The sequence below is a fragment of the Oncorhynchus keta genome, unplaced genomic scaffold, assembly GCF_023373465.1.
Source record: "Oncorhynchus keta strain PuntledgeMale-10-30-2019 unplaced genomic scaffold, Oket_V2 Un_contig_1171_pilon_pilon, whole genome shotgun sequence".
Taxonomy (NCBI): domain Eukaryota; kingdom Metazoa; phylum Chordata; class Actinopteri; order Salmoniformes; family Salmonidae; genus Oncorhynchus; species Oncorhynchus keta.
This window is the reverse complement of record NW_026277600.1, coordinates 134,073-160,000: the sequence shown is the minus strand read 5'-3', so window position 1 is coordinate 160,000 and position 25,928 is coordinate 134,073. Positions and strand designations below refer to the sequence as shown.

Sequence of the window (25,928 nt, the reverse complement as noted above, 5' to 3'; positions counted from 1 at the left end):
ACCATTACTACATCTAATACCATTACTACATCTAATACCATTACTACATCTAATACCATTACTACATCTAATACTATTACTACTAGTCTCTGGGTACCATTACTACATCTAATACCATTACTACATCTAATACTATTACTACTAGTCTCTGGGTACTATTACTACATCTAATACCATTACTACATCTAATACCATTACTACTAGTCTCTGGGTACCATTACTACATCTAATACCATTACTACATCTAATACCATTACTACATCTAATACCATTACTACATCTAATACCATTACTACTAGTCTCTGGGTACTATTACTACATCTAATACCATTACTACATCTAATACCATTACTACATCTAATACCATTACTACATCTAATACCATTACTACATCTAATACCATTACTACATCTAATACCATTACTACATCTAATACCATTACTACATCTAATACCATTACTACATCTAATACTTTACTACATCTAATACCATTACTACATCTAATACCATTACTATCTAATTACATCTAATACTGGATACTATTACTACATCTAATACCATTACTACATCTAATACCATTACTACATCTAATACCATTACTACATCTAATACTATTACTACATCTAATACCATTACTACATCTAATACCATTACTACATCTAATACCATTACTACATCTAATACCATTACTACATCTAATACCATTACTACATCTAATACCATTACTACATCTAATACCATTACTACATCTAATACCATTACTACATCTAATACCATTACTACATCTAATACCATTACTACATCTAATACCATTACTACATCTAATACCATTACTACATCTAATACCATTACTACATCTAATACTATTACTACATCTAATACTATTACTACATCTAATACCATTACTACATCTAATACTTACTACATCTACCATTACTACATCTAATAATACCATTACTACTAGTCTCTGGGTACCATTACTACATCTAATACTATTACTACATCTAATACCATTACTACTAGTCTCTGGGTACTATTACTACATCTAATACCATTACTCTAATACCATTCTCTAATACCATTACTACATCTAATACTTACTATCTAATACCATTACTACATCTAATACCATTACTACATCTAATACCATTACTACATCTAATACCATTACTACATCTAATACCATTACTACATCTAATACCATTACTACATCTAATACCATTACTACATCTAATACCATTACTACATCTAATACTATCTACATCTAATACCTATACTACATTACTACATCTAATACCATTACTACATCTAATACCATTACTACATCTAATACCATTACTACATCTAATACCATTACTAATACATCTAATACCATTACTACATCTAATACTATTACTACATCTAATACTATTACTACATCTAATACCATTACTACATCTAATACCATTACTACATCTAATACCATTACTACATCTAATACCATTACTACATCTAATACCATTACTACATCTAATACTATTACTACTAGTCTCTGGAATACTATTACTACATCTAATACCATTACTACTCTAATCTCTACATACTATTACTACATCTAATACTATCTACTATTACTACATCTAATACTATTACTACATCTAACCATTACTACATTAATACTATTACATCTAATACTATTACTACATCTAATACCATTACTACTCTAATCTCTTACTACTCTATTACTACATCTAATACCATTACTACATCTAATACATCTATTACTACATCTAATACCATTACTACATCTAATCTCTACATCTACTATTACTACATCTAATACCATTACTACATCTAATACTATTACTACATCTAATACTATTACTACATCTAATACCATTACTACATCTAATACTATTACTACATCTAATACCATTACTACATCTAATACTATTACTACATCTAATACCATTACTACATCTAATACTTACTACATCTAATACTATTACTACATCTAATACCATTAATACTATTACTACATCTAATCTATTACTACATCTAATACCATTACTACATCTAATACTATTACTACATCTAATACCATTACTACATCTAATACTACATTACTACATCTAATACCATTACTACATCTAATACCATTACTACATCTAATACCATTACTACATCTAATACTATTACTACATCTAATACTATTACTACATCTAATACCATTACTACATCTAATACTATTACTACATCTAATTTACTACTCTAATACCATTACTACATCTAATACTATTACTACATCTAATACCATTACTACTATCTCTACCATTACTATCTAATACCTACATCTAATACTATTACTACTAGTCATCTAATACCATTACTACATCTAATACTGTTACTACATCTAATACTATTACTACATCTAATACCATTACCATACTAGTCTCTGGGTACTATTACATCTAATACCTACATTACTTACATCTAATACTATTACTACATCTAATACTATTACTACATCTAATACTATTACTACATCTAATACCATTACTACATCTAATACCATTACTACATCTAATACCATTACTACATCTAATACCATTACTACATCTAATACTATTACTACATCTAATACTATTACTACATCTAATACCATTACTACAACTAATACCATTACTACATCTAATACCATTACTACATCTAATACCATTACTACATCTAATACTATTACTACATCTAATACTATTACTACCAGTCTCTGGATACTATTACTACATCTAATACCATTACTACATCTAATACCATTACTACATCTAATACCATTACTTACTCTCTAATACTATTACTACATCTAATACCATTACTACTTACTACATCTAATACCATTACTACATCTAATACCATTACTACATCTAATACTATTACTACATCTAATACCATTACTACTAGTCTCTGGGTACTATTACTACATCTAATACTATTACTATCTAATACCATTACTACTATCTAATACTATTACTACATCTAATACCATTATTACTGCATCTAATACTATTACTACATCTAATACCATTACTACAGTCTAATTACTATTACTACATCTAATACTATTACTACATCTAATACTTTACTACATCTAATTACTATCTAATACCATTACTACTACTATTACTACATCTAATACCATTACTACATCTAATACTTACTACATCTAATACCATTACTACATCTAATACTATTACTACTACATCTAATACTATTACTACATCTAATACCATTACTACATCTAATACTATTATTCTAATACCATTACTACATCTAATACCATTACCATTAATACTATTACTACATCTAATACTATTACTACATCTAATATTACCATTACTACTATCTCTGGGTACTATTACTACATCTAATACTATTACTACATCTAATACTATTACTACATCTAATACTATTACTACATCTAATACTATTACTACATCTAATACCATTACTACATCTAATACCATTACTACATCTAATACTATTACTACATCTAATACCATTACTACTAGTCTCTGGGTACTATTACTACATCTAATACCATTACTACATCTAATACCTACATTACTATTACTACATCTAATACCATTACTACATCTAATACCATTACCATTACTATCTAATACCATTACTATTACATCTAATACCATTACTACATCTAATACCATTACTACATCTAATACCATTACTACATCTAATACCATTACTACATCTAATACCATTACTACATCTAATACCATTACTACATCTAATACCATTACTACATCTCTAATACCATTACTACATCTAATACCATTACTACATCTAATACCATTACTACATCTAATACCATTACTACATCTAATACTATTACTACATCTAATACTATTACTACATCTAATACTTACTACATCTAATACTATTACTACATCTAATACCATTACTACTAGTCTACTATTACTACATCTAATACCATTACTACATCTAATAATACCATTACTACTAGTCTCTGGGTACTATTACTACATCTAATACCATTACTACATCTAATACTATTACTACATCTAATACTATTACTACATCTAATACTATTACTACATCTAATACCATTACTACATCTAATACCATTACTACTAGTCTCTGGGTACTATTACTACATCTAATACTATTACTACATCTAATACTATTACTACATCTAATACCATTACTACATCTAATACCATTACTACATCTAATACTATTACTACATCTAATACCATTACTACTAGTCTCTGGGTACTATTACTACATCTAATACTATTACTACATCTAATACCATTACTACTAGTCTCTGGGTACTATTACTACATCTAATACTGTTACTACATCTAATACTATTACTACATCTAATACCATTACTACTCTAATACTATTACTACATCTAATACCATTACTACATCTAATACTACATCTATTACTACTATTCTACATCTTACTACATCTAATACCATTACTACATCTAATACCATTACTACATCTAATACCATTACTACATCTAATACCATTACTACATCTAATACTATTACTACCAGTCTCTGGATACTATTACTACATCTAATACTATTACTACTGGTCTCTGGGTACTATTACTACATCTAATACTATTACTACATCTAATACTATTACTACATCTAATACCATTACTACATCTAATACTATTACTACATCTAATACCATTACTACTAGTCTCTGGGTACTATTACTACATCTAATACCATTACTACTAGTCTCTGGGTACTATTACTACATCTAATACCATTACTACTAGTCTCTGGGTACTATTACTACATCTAATACCATTACTACTAGTCTCTGGGTACTATTACTACATCTAATACCATTACTACATCTAATACCATTACTACATCTAATACCATTACTACATCTAATACCATTACTACATCTAATACTATTACTACATCTAATACTATTACTACCAGTCTCTGGATACTATTACTACATCTAATACCATTACTACATCTAATACTATTACTACATCTAATACCATTACTACATCTAATACTATTACTACATCTAATACCATTACTACATCTAATACTATTACTACATCTAATACTATTACTACATCTAATACCATTACTACATCTAATACTATTACTACATCTAATACTATTACTACATCTAATACTACATCTGATACTATTACTACATCTAATACTATTACTACATCTAATACCATTACTACATCTAATACTATTACTACATCTAATACTATTACTACATCTAATACCATTACTACATCTAATACTATTACTACATCTAATACCATTACTACTAATACTATTACTACATCTAATACTGGGTACCATTACTACATCTAATACCATTACTACTCTAATCTCTTACTACTAGTCTCTGTACTATTACTACATCTAATACTATTACTACATCTAATACTATTACTACATCTAATACCATTACTACATCTAATACCATTACTACATCTAATACTATTACTACATCTAATACCATTACTACTAGTCTCTGGGTACTATTACTACATCTAATACCATTACTACATCTAATACCATTACTACATCTAATACCATTACTACATCTAATACCATTACTACATCTAATACCATTACTACATCTAATACCATTACTACATCTAATACCATTACTACATCTAATACCATTACTACATCTAATACCATTACTACATCTAATACCATTACTACATCTAATACCATTACTACATCTAATACCATTACTACATCTAATACCATTACTACATCTAATACCATTACTACATCTAATACCATTACTACATCTAATACTATTACTACATCTAATACTATTACTACCAGTCTCTGGATACTATTACTACATCTAATACCATTACTACTAGTCTCTGGGTACTATTACTACATCTAATACCATTACTACTAGTCTCTGGGTACTATTACTACATCTAATACCATTACTACATCTAATACTATTACTACATCTAATACCATTACTACATCTAATACCATTACTACATCTAATACTATTACTACATCTAATACTATTACTACATCTAATACCATTACTACTATCTAATACTCTTACTACTCTAATACCATTACTACATCTAATACTATTACTACATCTAATACCATTACTACATCTAATACCATTACTACATCTAATACCATTACTACATCTAATACCATTACTACATCTAATACCATTACTCTGGTCTAATACCATTACTACATCTAATACTTATTACTTACTATCTAATACCATTACTACTAGTCTCTGGGGTATTACTACATCTAATTATTACTACATCTAATACTATTACTACATCTAATACCATTACTACATCTAATACCATTACTACATCTAATACCATTACTAATCTAATACCTATCTAATACTATTACTACATCTAATCTCTACATACTATTACTACATCTAATACCATTACTACTAGTCTCTGGGTACTATTACTACATCTAATTACTACATTACTACATCTAATACCATTACTACATCTAATACCATTACTACATCTAATACCATTACTACATCTAATACCATTACTACATCTAATACCATCTATCTGGGTACTATTACTACATCTAATACCATTACTACATCTAATACTATTACTACATCTAATACCATTACTACATCTAATACCATTACTACATCTAATACCATTACTACATCTAATACCATTACTACATCTAATACCATTACTACATCTAATACCATTACTACATCTAATACCATTACTACATCTAATACTATTACTACATCTAATACCATTACTACATCTAATACCATTACTACATCTAATACTATTACTACATCTAATACCATTACTACTATCTCTGGGTACATTACTACATCTAATACCATTACTATCTAATACCATTACTACATCTACTGCATCTACTACCATTACTCATCTAATACCATTACTACATCTAATACCATTACTAATACTTACTACATCTAATACTATTACTACATCTAATACTCTTACTACATCTAATACTATTACTACATCTATACTATTACTACATCTAATACCATTACTACTAGTCTCTGGGTACTATTACTATAATACTACATCTAATACCATTACTACATCTAATACCATTACTACATCTAATACCATTACTACATCTAATACCATTACTACATCTAATACCATTACTACATCTAATACCATTACTACATCTAATACTATTACTACATCTAATACCATTACTACATCTAATTACTACATCTAATACTATTACTACATCTATAATACCATACTACATCTAATACCATTACTACATCTAATACCATTACTACATCTAATACTATTACTACATCTAATACTATTACTACATCTAATACCATTACTACATCTAATACTATTACTACATCTAATACTATTACTACATCTAATACCATTACTACATCTAATACTATTACTACATCTAATACCATTACTACTCTACTTACTACTAGTCTAATACTATTACTACTCTGGGTACTATTACTACATCTAATACCATTACTACTAGTCTCTGGGTACTATTACTACATCTAATACCATTACTACATCTAGTATTACTACATCTAATACCATTACTACTAGTCTCTGGGTACTATTACTACATCTAATACCATTACTACTGGTCTCTGGGTACTATTACTACATCTAATACCATTACTACATCTAATACTATTACTACATCTAATACCATTACTACATCTAATACTATTACTACATCTAATACCATTACTACTAGTCTCTGGGTACTATTACTACATCTAATACCATTACTACATCTAATACTATTACTACATCTAATACCATTACTACATCTAATACCATTACTACATCTAATACCATTACTACATCTAATACCATTACTACATCTAATACTATTACTACATCTAATACCATTACTACATCTAATACCATTAGTCTACATCTACATCTAATACCATTACTACATCTAATACCATTACTACTATCTAATACTATTACTACATCTAATACCATTTACTAGTCTCTAATACTATTACTACATCTAATACTATTACTACCAGTCTCTGGATACTATTACTACATCTAATACCATTACTACTAGTCTCTGGGTACTATTACTGCATCTAATACCATTACTACATCTAATACTATTACTACATCTAATACCATTACTACATCTAATACTATTACTACATCTAATACTATTACTACATCTAATACCATTACTACATCTAATACCATTACTACTAGTCTCTGGGTACTATTACTACATCTAATACTATTACTACATCTAATACTATTACTACATCTAATACCATTACTACATCTAATACCATTACTACATCTAATACCATTACTACATCTAATACCATTACTACATCTAATACTATTACTACATCTAATACCATTACTACTAGTCTCTGGGTACTATTACTACATCTAATACCATTACTACTAGTCTCTGGGTACTATTACTACATCTAATACCATTACTACATCTAATACCATTACTACATCTAATACCATTACTACATCTAATACCATTACTACATCTAATACCATTACTACATCTAATACTATTACTACATCTAATACCATTACTACATCTAATACCATTACTACATCTAATACCATTACTACATCTAATACCATTACTACATCTAATACCATTACTACATCTAATACCATTACTACATCTAATACCATTACTACATCTAATACCATTACTACATCTAATACCATTACTACATCTAATACCATTACTACATCTAATACCATTACTACATCTAATACCATTACTACATCTAATACTTACTACATACCATCTACATACTATTACTACATCTAATACCATTACTACATCTAATACCATTACTACATCTAGTTACTACATCTAATACTATTACTACATCTAATACCATTACTACATCTAATACTTACTACATCTAATACCATTACTACATCTAATACCATTACTACATCTAATACTATTACTACATCTAATCTTACTACATCTAATACCATTACTACATCTAATACCATTACTACTAGTCTCTGGGTACTATTACTACATCTAATACTATTACTACATCTAATACCATTACTACATCTAATACCATTACTACATCTAATACTATTACTACATCTAATACCATCTAATACCATTACTACTAGTCTCTGGGTACTATTACTACATCTAATACCATTACTACTCTAATACTATTACTACTCTAATTTACTACATCTAATACCATTACTACATCTAATACCATTACTACATCTAATACCATTACTACATCTAATACTATTACTACATCTAATACCATTACTACATCTAATACCATTACTACATCTAATACTATTACTACATCTAATACCATTACTACATCTCTAATACCATTACTACATCTAATACTATTACTACATCTACTATTACTACATCTAATACCATTACTACATCTAATACCATTACTACATCTAATACTATTACTACATCTAATACCATTACTATCTGGGTACTATTACTACATCTAATACCATTACTACATCTAATACTATTACTACATCTAATACCATTACTACTAGTCTCTGGGTACTATTACTACATCTAATACCATTACTACATCTAATATACTAATACCATTACTACATCTAATACCATTACTACATCTAATACCATTAGTCTACATCTAATACCATTACTACTAATACCATTACTAGTCTCTGGGTACTATTACTACATCTAATACTGTTACTACATCTCTAATACCATCTAATACCATTACTACATCTAATCCATTACTAGTCTCTAATACTATTACTACATCTAATACCATTACTACATCTAATACCATTACTACATCTAATACCATTACTACATCTAATACCATTACTACATCTAATACTATTACTACATCTAATACCATTACTACTAGTCTAATACCATTACTACATCTAATACTATTACTACATCTAATACCATTACTACATCTAATACCATTACTACATCTAATACCATTACTACATCTAATACCATTACTACATCTAATACCATTACTACATCTAATACCATTACTACATCTAATACCATTACTACATCTAATACCATTACTACTAGTCTCTGGGTAATGCCATTAATACTACTACATCTAATACCATTACTACATCTAATACCATTACTACATCTAATACCATTACTACATCTAATACTATTACTACATCTAATACCATTACTACTAGTCTGGATACTATTACTACATCTAATACCATTACTACTAGTCTCTGGGTACTATTACTACATCTAATACCATTACTACATCTAATACCATTACTACATCTAATACCATTACTACATCTAATACCATTACTACATCTAATACCATTACTACTACATCTAATACTATTACTACATCTAATACCATTTACTACATCTAATACCATTACTACATCTAATACCATTACATCTAATACCATTACTCTCTGGATACTATTACTACATCTAATACCATTACTACATCTAATACCATTACTACATCTAATACCATTACTACATCTAATACCATTACTACATCTAATACCATTACTACATCTAATACTATTACTACATCTAATACTATTACTACATCTAATACCATTACTACATCTAATACCATTACTACATCTAATACCATTACTACATCTAATACCATTACTACATCTAATACCATTACTACATCTAATACCATTACTACATCTAATACCATTACTACATCTAATACCATTACTACTAGTCTCTGGGTACTATTACTACATCTAATACCATTACTACATCTAATACTATTACTACATCTAATACCATTACTACATCTAATACTATTACTACATCTAATACCATTACTACTAGTCTCTGGGTCTGGGTACTATTACTACATCTAATACCATTACTACTAGTCTCTGGGTACATCTAATACCATTACTACATCTAATACCATTACTACATCTAATACCATTACTACATCTAATACCATTACTACATCTAATACTATTACTACATCTAATACCATTACTACATCTAATACTATTACTACATCTAATACCATTACTCTCTGGGTACTATTACTACATCTAATACCATTACTACATCTAATAATTACTACATCTAATACCATTACTACATCTAATACCATTACTACATCTAATACTATTACTACATCTAATACCATTACTACTAGTCTCTGGGTACTATTACTACATCTAATTACCATTAATACCATTACTACATCTCTTACTACTATTACTACATCTAATACCATTAATACTATTACATCTAATACCATTACTACATCTAATACCATTACTACATCTAATACTATTACTACATCTAATACCATTACTACATCTAATACCATTACTACATCTAATACCATTACTATCTAATCTACTATCTAATACCATTACTACATCTACTATTACTACATTACTTACTAGTCTTACTGGATCTACTATTACTACATCTAATACCATTACTACTCTAGTCTCTGGGTCTAATATCTAATACCATTACTACATCTAATACCATTACTACATCTAATACTATTACTACATCTAATACCATTACTACATCTAATACTATTACTACATCTAATACCATTACTACATCTAATACCATTACTACTATCTCTGGGTACTATTACTACATCTAATACCATTACTACTAGTCTCTGGGTACTATTACTACATCTAATACCATTACTACTAGTCTCTGGGTACTATTACTAATCTAATACCATTACTACATCTAATACCTATTACTACATCTAATACCATTACTACTATCTAATGCTATTACTACATCTAATACCATTAATACCATTACACATCTAATACTATTACTACATCTAATACCATTACTACATCTAATACCATTAATACCATCTAATAGTCCATTTACTACATCTAATACCATTACTACATCTAATACTGTTACTACATCTAATACCATTACTACATCTAATACCATTACTACATCTAATACCATTACTTACTACATCTAATACCATTACTACATCTAATACCATTACTACATCTAATACTATTACTACATCTAATACCATTACTACATCTAATACCATTACTACATCTAATACCATTACTACCAGTCTCTGGATACTATTACTACATCTAATACCATTACTACTAGTCTCTGGGTACTATTACTACATCTAATACCATTACTACATCTAATACTATTACTACATCTAATACCATTACTACATCTAATACTATTACTACATCTAATACCATTACTACATCTAATACCATTACTACTAGTCTCTGGGTACTATTACTACATCTAATACTATTACTACATCTAATACTATTACTACATCTAATACCATTACTACATCTAATACCATTACTACATCTAATACTATTACTACATCTAATACCATTACTACTAGTCTCTGGGTACTATTACTACATCTAATACTATCTAATACTATTACTATCTAATACCATTACTACTAGTCTCTGGGTACTATTACTACATCTAATACCATTACTTACTCTGCGTCTGTACATTACTACATCTAATACCATTACTACATCTAATACCATTACTACATCTAATACCATTACTACTATCTAATACCATTACTACATCTAATACTGTTACTACATCTAATACTATTACTACATCTAATACCATTACTACTCTACATCTACATCTAATACCATTACTACTAGTCTCTGGGTACTATTACTACATCTAATACTATTACTACATCTAATACTATTACTACATCTAATACCATTACTACATCTAATACCATTACTACATCTAATACTATTACTACATCTAATACCATTACTACTAGTCTCTGGGTACTATTACTACATCTAATACTGTTACTACATCTAATACTATTACTACATCTAATACCATTACTACATCTAATTACTACATCTAATACCATTACTACATCTAATACCATTACTACATCTAATTTACTACATCTAATACCATTACTACTAGTCTGGGTACTATTACTACATCTAATTACTACTAGTCCATTACTACATCTAATACCATTACTACATCTAACTATTTACTACATCTAATACCATTACTACATCTACTATTACTACATCTAATACCATTACTACATCTAATACCATTACTACATCTAATACCATACTACTAGTCTCTGGTAATACCATTACTACATCTAATACTGTTACTACATCTAATACTATTACTACATCTAATACCATTACTACATCTAATACTATTACTACATCTAATACCATTACTACATCTAATACCATTACTATCTAATACTCTACTGGATCTCTGGTACTATTACTACATCTAATACCATTACTACTGCGTCTAATACTATTACTACATCTAATACCATTACTACATCTAATACCATTACTACATCTAATACCATTACTACATCTAATACTATTACTACATCTAATACCATTACTACTAGTACTCTACATCTAATACTATTACTACATCTAATACTATTACTACATCTAATACCATTATTATTACTAGTCTAATGGGTACTATTACTACATCTAATACTATTACTACATCTAATACCATTACTACATCTAATACCATTACTACATCTAATACCATTACTACATCTAATACCATTACTACATCTAATACCATTACTACATCTAATACCATTACTACTAGTCTCTGGGTACTATTACTACATCTAATACCATTACTACATCTAATACTATTACTATTACTACATCTAATACCATTACTACATCTAATACTATTACTACATCTAATACCATTACTACATCTAATACTATTACTACATCTAATACCATTACTACATCTAATCCCATTACTACATCTAATACTATTACTACATCTAATACCATTACTACTAGTCTCTGGGTACTATTACTACATCTAATACTATTACTACATCTAATACCATTACTACTAGTCTCTGGGTACTATTACTACATCTAATACTGTTACTACATCTAATACTATTACTACATCTAATACCATTACTACTAGTCTCGGGGTACTATTACTACATCTAATACCATTACTACATCTAATACCATTACTACATCTAATACCATTACTACATCTAATACCATTACTACATCTAATACCATTACTACATCTAATACTATTACTACATCTAATACCATTACTACTAGTCTCTGGGTACTATTACTACATCTAATACTGTTACCATTAATACCATTACTACTCTAATACCATTACTCTCTGGGTACTATTACTACATCTAATACCATTACCATTACTATTACTACATCTAATACCATTACTACATCTAATACTATTACTACATCTAATACCATTACTACATCTAAATACATCTACTATACTATTACTACATCTAATACCATTACTACATCTAATACTACTACATCTAATACCATTACTACATCTAATACTATTACTACATCTAATACTATTACTACATCTAATACTATTACTACATCTAATACCATTACTACTAGTCTAATACTATTACTACATCTAATACCATTACTACTATTCTGGGTACTATTACTACATCTAATACCATTACTACTAGTCTAATACCATTACTACATCTAATTACTACCTAATTTACTACATCTAATACCATTACTACATCTAATACCATTACTACATCTAATACCATTACTACATCTAATACCATTACTACATTACTATTACTATCTAATACCATTACTCTAATACATCTACCAGTCTCTGGGTACTATTACTACATCTAATACCATTACTACATCTAGTCTCTGGATACTATTACTACATCTAATACCATTACTACTATTCTACATCTAATACCATTACTACATCTAATACTATTACTACATCTAATACCATTACTACATCTAATACTATTACTACATCTAATACCATTACTACATCTAATACTATTCTAATACTTACTACATCTAATACCATTACTACTAGTCTCTGGGTACTATTACTACATCTAATACCATTACTACTATCTAATACTATTACTACATCTAATACCATTACTACATCTAATACTATTACTACATCTAATACCATTACTACTCTCTGTCTCTTACTACTATTACTACATCTAATACCATTACTACTAATCTCTGGGTCTCTATTACTACATCTAATACCATTACTACATCTAATACCATTACTACATCTAATACTATTACTACATCTAATACTATTACTACATCTAATACTATTACTACATCTAATACCATTACTACATCTAATACCATTACTACATCTAATACCATTACTACATCTAATACTATTACTACATCTAATACTATTACTACATCTAATACTATTACTACATCTAATACCATTACTACATCTAATACCATTACTACATCTAATACCATTACTACATCTAATACCATTACTACATCTAATACCATTACTACATCTAATACTATTACTACATCTAATACTATTACTCTGGATACTATTACTACATCTAATACCATTACTACTAGTCTCTGGGTACTATTACTACATCTAATACCATTACTACTAGTCTCTGGGTACTATTACTACATCTAATACCATTACTACATCTAATACTATTACTACATCTAATACCATTACTACATCTAATACTATTACTACATCTAATACTATTACTACATCTAATACTATTACTACATCTAATACCATTACTACATCTAATACCATTACTACTAGTCTCTGGGTACTATTACTACATCTAATACTATTACTACATCTAATACTATTACTACATCTAATACCATTACTACATCTTAATCTACTATTACTACATCTAATACCATTACTACATCTAATACTATTACTGCATCTAATACCATTACTACATCTAATACCATTACTACTATTACTACATCTAATACTGTTACTACATCTAATACTATTACTACATCTAATACCATTACTACATCTAATACCATTACTACATCTAATACCATTACTACATCTAATACCATTACTACATCTAATACTACTATTAATACTTACATCTAATACCATTACTACTAGTCTCTGGGTACTATTACTACATCTAATACCATTACTACATCTAATACCATTACTACTAGTCTCTGGGTACTATTACTACCCATTACTACATCTAATACTATTACTACATCTAATACTATTACTACATCTAATACTATTACTACATCTAATACTATTACTATTACTACATCTAATACCATTACTACTACTAGTCTCTGGGTACTATTACTACATCTAATACTGTTACTACATCTAATAATACTATTACTACATCTAATACTATTACCATTACTACTAGTCTCTGGGTACTATTACTACATCTAATACCATTACTACTAGTCTCTGGGTACTATTACTACATCTAATACTGTTACTACATCTAATACTATTACTACATCTAATACCATTACTACTAGTCTCTGGTACTATTACTACATCTAATACCATTACTACATCTAATACCATTACTACTAGTCTCTGGGTACTATTAATACTTACTATCTAATACCATTTACTACTAGTCTCTGGGTACTATTACTACATCTAATACCATTACTACATCTAATACTATTACTACATCTAATACCATTACCATATTACTATCTAATACCATTACTACTAGTCTAATACTATTACTACATCTAATTACCATTACTACTAGTCTCTGGGTACTATTACTACATCTAATACTTTACTACATCTAATACTATTACTACATCTAATACCATTACTACTAGTCTCTGGGTACTATTACTACATCTAATACCATTACTACTAGTCTCTGGGTACTATTACTACATCTAATACCATTACTACATCTAATACCATTACTACATCTAATACCATTACTACATCTAATACCATTACTACATCTAATACCATTACTACATCTAATACCATTACTACATCTAATACCATTACTACATCTAATACCATTACTACATCTAATACCATTACTACATCTAATACCATTACTACATCTAATACCATTACTACATCTAATACTATTACTACATCTAATACCATTACTACATCTAATACTATTACTACATCTAATACTATTACTACATCTAATACCATTACTACTAGTCTCTGGGTACTATTACTACATCTAATACCATTACTACTAGTCTCTGGGTACTATTACTACATCTAATACCATTACTACATCTAATACTATTACTACATCTAATACTATTACTACATCTAATACCATTACTACATCTAATACTATTACTACATCTAATACCATTACTACTAGTCTCTGGGTACTATTACTACATCTAATACCATTACTACTAGTCTCTGGGTACTATTACTACATCTAATACCATTACTACATCTAATACTATTACTACATCTAATACCATTACTACATCTAATACCATTACTACATCTAATACCATTACTACATCTAATACTATTACTACATCTAATACTATTACTACATCTAATACCATTACTACATCTAATACCATTACTACATCTAATACCATTACTACATCTAATACTATTACTACATCTAATACCATTATTACTACATCTAATACCATTACTACATCTAATACCATTACTACATCTAATACCATTACTACATCTAATACTATTACTACATCTAATACCATTACTACTCTAGTCTTACTGGATCTACTATTACTACATCTAATACCATTACTACTAGTCTCTGGGTACTCTAATTTACTACATCTAATACCACTACTACTAGTCTCTGGGTACTATTACTACATCTAATACCATTACTACATCTAATACTATTACTACATCTAATACCATTACTACTAGTCTCTGGGTACTATTACTACATCTAATACCATTACTACATCTAATACTATTACTACATCTAATACCATTACTACATCTAATACTATTACTACATCTAATACCATTACTACTATCTCTGGGTACTATTACTACATCTAATACCATTACTACATCTAATACTTACTATCTAATCATCTAATACTATTATTACTACATCTAATACCATCTAATACCATTACTACTAGTCTCTGGGTACTATTACTACATCTAATACCATTACTACATCTAATACTATTACTACATCTAATACCATTACTACATCTAATCTTACTACATCTAATACCATTACTACATCTAATACCATTACTACTAGTCTCTTACTACATCTATTACTACATCTAATACCATTACTACATCTAATACTATTACTACATCTAATACCATTACTACATCTAATACCATTACTACATCTAATACCATTACTACATCTAATACTATTACTACATCTAATACTATTACTACTAGTCTCTAATACTATTACTACATCTAATACCATTACTACATCTAATACCATTACTACTAGTCTAATACTATTACTACATCTAATACTATTACTACATCTAATACTATTACTACATCTAATACCATTACTACATCTAATACTATTACTACATCTAATACCATTACTACTAGTCTCTGGGTACTATTACTACATCTAATACTATTACTACATCTAATACCATTACTACTAGTCTCTGGGTACTATTACTACATCTAATACTGTTACTACATCTAATACTATTACTACATCTAATACCATTACTACATCTAATACCATTACTACATCTAATACCATTACTACATCTAATACCATTACTACTAGTCTCTGGGTACTATTACTACATCTAATACCATTACTACATCTAATACCATTACTACATCTAATACCATTACTACATCTAATACTATTACTACATCTAATACCATTACTACTAGTCTCTGGGTACTATTACTACATCTAATACCATTACTACTAGTCTCTGGGTACTATTACTACATCTAATACCATTACTACATCTAATACCATTACTACATCTAATACCATTACTACATCTAATACCATTACTACATCTAATACCATTACTACATCTAATACCATTACTACATCTAATACCATTACTACATCTAATACCATTACTACATCTAATACCATTACTACATCTAATACCATTACTACATCTAATACTATTACTACATCTAATACCATTACTACATCTAATACTATTACTACCAGTCTCTGGATACTATTACTACATCTAATACCATTACTACTAGTCTCTGGGTACTATTACTACATCTAATACCATTACTACTGGTCTCTGGGTACTATTACTACATCTAATACCATTACTACATCTAATACTATTACTACATCTAATACCATTACTACTAGTCTCTGGGTACTATTACTACATCTAATACCATTACTACTAGTCTCTGGGTACTATTACTACATCTAATACCATTACTACATCTAATACCATTACTACATCTAATACCATTACTACATCTAATACCATTACTACATCTAATACCATTACTACATCTAATACCATTACTACATCTAATACCATTACTACATCTAATACCATTACTACATCTAATACCATTACTACATCTAATACCATTACTACATCTAATACCATTACTACATCTAATACTATTACTACCAGTCTCTGGATACTATTACTACATCTAATACCATTACTACTAGTCTCTGGGTACTATTACTACATCTAATACCATTACTACTAGTCTCTGGGTACTATTACTACATCTAATACCATTACTACATCTAATACCATTACTACATCTAATACTATTACTACATCTAATACCATTACTACTAGTCTCTGGGTACTATTACTACATCTAATACCATTACTACTAGTCTCTGGGTACTATTACTACATCTAATACCATTACTACATCTAATACCATTACTACATCTAATACCATTACTACATCTAATACCATTACTACATCTAATACTATTACTACATCTAATACCATTACTACATCTAATACTGCTACATCTAATACCATTACTACATCTAATACCATTACTACATCTAATACTATTACTACATCTAATACCATTACTACATCTAATACCATTACTACATCTAATACCATTACTACATCTAATACCATTACTACATCTAATACCATTACTACATCTAATACCATTACTACATCTAATACCATTACTACATCTAATACCATTACTAGTCTGGATCTGGATACTATTACTACATCTAATACCATTACTACTAGTCTACATCTAATACCATTACTATTACTATTACTATCTAATACCATTACTACATCTAATACTATTACTACATCTAATACCATTACTACTAGTCTCTGGGTTATTACTACTAATACATCTAATACCATCTAATACCATTACTAGTCTCTAATACTATTACTACATCTAATACCATTACTACATCTAATCTCTTACTACATCTAATACCATTACTACATCTAATACCATTACTACATCTAATACTATTACTACATCTAATACCATTACTACTAGTCTCTGGGTACTATTACTACATCTAATACCATTACTACATCTAATACCATTACTACATCTAATACCATTACTACATCTAATACTATTACTACATCTAATACCATTACTACTAGTCTCTGGGTACTATTACTACATCTAATACCATTACTACATCTAATACCATTACTACTAGTCTCTGGGTACTATTACTACATCTAATACCATTACTACTAGTCTCTGGGTACTATTACTACATCTAATACCATTACTACATCTAATACTATTACTACATCTAATACCATTACTACATCTAATACTATTACTACATCTAATACCATTACTACATCTCTGGGTACTATTACTACATCTAATACTATTACTACATCTAATACTATTACTACATCTAATACCATTACTACATCTAATACTATTACTACATCTAATACCATTACTACTAGTCTCTGGGTACTATTACTACATCTAATACTGTTACTACATCTAATACTATTACTACATCTAATACCATTACTACATCTAATACCATTACTACATCTAATACCATTACTACATCTAATACCATTACTACTAGTCTCTGGGTACTATTACTACATCTAATACTGTTACTACATCTAATACTATTACTACATCTAATACCATTACTACTAGTCTCGGGGTACTATTACTACATCTAATACCATTACTACATCTAATACTATTACTACATCTAATACCATTACTACATCTAATACTATTACTACATCTAATACCATTACTACTAGTCTCTGGGTACTATTACTACATCTACTATTCCATTACTACTAGTCTCTGGGTACTATTACTACATCTAATACTATTACTACATCTAATACCATTACTACATCTAATACCATTACTACTAGTCTCTGGGTACTATTACTACATCTAATACCATTACTACATCTAATACTATTACTACATCTAATACCATTACTACATCTAATACTATTACTACATCTAATACCATTACTACTAGTCTCTGGGTACTATTACTACATCTAATACCATTACTACTAGTCTCTAAGTACTATTACTACATCTAATACCATTACTACATCTAATACTATTACTACATCTAATACCATTACTACATCTAATACTATTACTACATCTAATACCATTACTACTAGTCTCGGGGTACTATTACTACATCTAATACCATTACTACTAGTCTCTGGGTACTATTACTACATCTAATACTATTACTACATCTAATACTATTACTACATCTAATACCATTACTACTAGTCTCTGGGTACTATTACTACATCTAATACCATTACTACATCTAATACTATTACTACATATAATACCATTACTACTAGTCTCTGGGTACTATTACTACATCTAATACCATTACTACATCTAATCTCTTACTACATAATTACTACATCTAATACTATTACTACAATCTAATACTCTGGGTATATTACTACATCTAATACCATTACTACTAGTCTAGTCTCTTACTACATCTAATACTATTACTACATCTAATACCATTACTACTAGTCTCTGGGTACTATTACTACATCTAATACCATTACTACATCTAATACTATTACTACATCTAATACCATTACTACATCTAATACCATTACTACATCTAATACCATTACTACATCTAATACCATTACTACATCTAATACCATTACTACATCTAATACTATTACTACATCTAATACCATTACTACATCTAATACTATTACTACCAGTCTCTGGATACTATTACTACATCTAATACCATTACTACTAGTCTCTGGGTACTATTACTACATCTAATACCATTACTACATCTAATACTATTACTACATCTAATACCATTACTACATCTAATACTATTACTACATCTAATACCATTACTACTAGTCTCTGGGTACTATTACTACATCTAATACCATTACTACTAGTCTCTGGGTACTATTACTACATCTAATACCATTACTACATCTAATACTATTACTACATCTAATACCATTACTACTAGTCTCTGGGTACTATTACTACATCTAATACCATTACTACTAGTCTCTGGGTACTATTACTACATCTAATACTATTACTACATCTAATACTATTACTACATCTAATACCATTACTACTAGTCTCTGGGTACTATTACTACATCTAATACCATTACTACTAGTCTCTGGGTACTATTACTACATCTAATACTGTTACTACATCTAATACTATTACTACATCTAATACCATTACTACATCTAATACCATTACTACATCTAATACCATTACTACATCTAATACTATTACTACATCTAATACTATTACTACATCTAATACCATTACTACATCTAATACCATTACTACTAGTCTCTGGGTACTATTACTACATCTAATACCATTACTACTATCTAATACCATTACTATTAATACATTACTAATCTAATACCATTACTACATCTAATACCATTACTACATCTAATACCATTACTACTATCTCGGGGTACTATTACTACATCTAATACCATTACTACTAGTCTCTGGGTACTATTACTACATCTAATACTGTTACTACATCTAATACTATTACTACATCTAATACCATTACTACTAGTCTCGGGGTACTATTACTACACCTAATACCATTACTACTAGTCTCTGGGTACTATTACTACATCTAATTCCATTACTACTAGTCTCTGGGTACTATTACTACATCTAATACTATTACTACATCTAATACCATTACTACATCTAATACCATTACTACTAGTCTCTGGGTACTATTACTACATCTAATACCATTACTACATCTAATACCATTACTACATCTAATACCATTACTACTAGTCTCTGGGTACTATTACTACATCTAATACCATTACTACTAGTCTCTGGGTACTATTACTACATCTAATACCATTACTACATCTAATACTATTACTACATCTAATACCATTACTACATCTAATACTATTACTACATCTAATACCATTACTACTAGTCTCTGGGTACTATTACTACATCTAATACCATTACTACATCTAATACTATTACTACATCTAATACCATTACTACATCTAATACCATTACTACATCTAATACTATTACTACATCTAATACCATTACTACTAGTCTCTGGGTACTATTACTACATCTAATACCATTATTAATACATCTAATACCATATTACTACTATTACTCTAATACCATTACTACATCTAATACCATTACTACTAGTCTCTGGGTACTATTACTACATCTAATACTATTACTACATCTACATCTAATACTATTACTACATCTAATACCATTACTACATCTAATACCATTACTACTAGTCTCTGGGTACTATTACTACATCTAATACCATTACTACTAGTCTCTGGGTACTATTACTACATCTAATACTATTACTACATCTAATACTATTACTACATCTAATACCATTACTACATCTAATACCATTACTACATCTAATACTATTACTACATCTAATACCATTACTACTCTAGTACTCTTACTACATATTACCATTACATCTAATACTATTACTACATCTAATACCATTACTACATCTAATACTATTACTACATCTAATACCATTACTACTAGTCTCTGGGTACTATTACTACATCTAATACCATTACTACATCTAATACCATTACTACTCTAATACTATTACTACATCTAATACTATTACTACATCTAATACCATTACTACATCTAATACCATTACTACTAGTCTCTGGGTACTATTACTACATCTAATACCATTACTACTAGTCTCTGGGTACTATTACTACATCTAATACCATTACTACTAGTCTCTGGGTACTATTACTACATCTAATACCATTACTACATCTAATACTATTACTACATCTAATACCATTACTACATCTAATACTATTACTACATCTAATACCATTACTACATCTAATACCATTACTACTAGTCTCTGGGTACTATTACTACATCTAATACCATTCTAATACCATACTAGTCTCTGGGTACTATTACTACATCTAATACTATTACTACATCTAATACCATTACTACTATCTCTGGGTACCATTACTACATCTAATACCATTACTACATCTAATACCATTACTACTAGTCTCTGGATACTATTACTACATCTAATACCATTACTACTAGTCTCTGGGTACTATTACTACATCTAATACTATTACTACATCTAATACCATTACTACATCTAATTCTGTTACTACTTGTCTCTGGGTATTAACAAATGTATTTCTCTGTTAGCAGTATGCAGTGATTGTAACAATGCTGTTACCACTACCTTCTATCTGTTAGGCTCACATCATTAGTGTGGTTGGAGAGGTCCAGTGCTTTAACCTGTTTGACTACACTAGAAGATTAAGTTAGCCAAACCACTGCTGGTATCTGTAACTCAAGCTATAAAGTCATAAACCATGCAATAAAACCATGAGGCACCATAAAACTACGCTGATCGACCTGTGTGGTTTCCTGTACCAGATCGGGTTCTGTGTGTTTCTAACCCCTGTACCACCTGACCCCTGACCCTGTTCTCTCTCCTCCCTCTAGCATCACGGCTGTGCTCAGTAACAAATGTGGTTTCCTGTACCACCTGACCCTGTTCTCTCTCCTCCCTCTAGCATCACGGCTGTGCTCAGTAACAAATGGTTTCCTGTACCACCTGACCCTGTTCTCTCTCCTCCCTCTAGCATCACGACTGTGCTCAGTAACAAGTGTGGTTTCCTGTACCACCTGACCCCTGACCCTGTTCTCTCTCCTCCCTCTAGCGTCACAGCTATGCTCAGTAACAAGTGTGGTTTCCTGTACCACCTGACCCCTGACCCTGTTCTCTCTCCTCCCTCTAGCATCACGGCTGTGCTCAGTAACAAGTGTGGTTTCCAGCTGCAGTACCAGATGGGGTTTTGTGTGTGGCTGCTGGCCTTCAACTCTCAGCTCTGTGAGCAGCTACGCCGTTACAACGTGGTGCCGGCCCTGTCTGACATCCTGCAGGAGTCTGTCAAGGAGAAGGTCACGCGCATCATCCTGGCTGCCTTCAGGGTACGTACTGCTAGTTAGTTACGGTAGGTAGGTAGGTACAGTGGGGCAAAAAAGTATTTAGTCAGCCACCAATTGTGCAAGTTCTCCCACTTAAAAAGATGAGAGGCCTGTAATTTTCCTCATAGGTACACTTCAACTATGACAGACAAAATGAGGGGGAAAAAATCCAGAAAATCAAATTGTAGGATTTTTAATCAATTTATTTGCAAATTATGGTGGAAAATAAGTATTTGGTCACCTACAAACAAGCAAGATTTCTGGCTCTCACAGACCTGTAACTTCTTCTTTAAGAGGCTCCTCTGTCCTCCACTCGTTAGCTGTATTAATGGCACCCGTTTGAACTTATTATCAGTATAAAAGACACCTGTCCACAACCTCAAACAGTGACACTTCAAACT

The 25,928-nt window shown here is 29.2% G+C and overlaps 1 protein-coding gene across 3 annotated transcripts in view; it reads left to right on the top strand.

Moving 5' to 3' along the window:
* Window positions 1-25,928, top strand: part of LOC118401738 (V-type proton ATPase subunit H-like) — a 125,121-nt gene that overhangs the window by 54,085 nt on the left and 45,108 nt on the right. For all 3 annotated transcript variants that reach the window (XM_052500620.1, XM_052500618.1, XM_052500621.1), the window contains one exon: window positions 25,338-25,530. In XM_052500620.1, coding sequence (XP_052356580.1) covers window positions 25,338-25,530 — 193 coding nt within the window. The remainder of the gene's footprint in view (window positions 1-25,337; window positions 25,531-25,928) is intronic.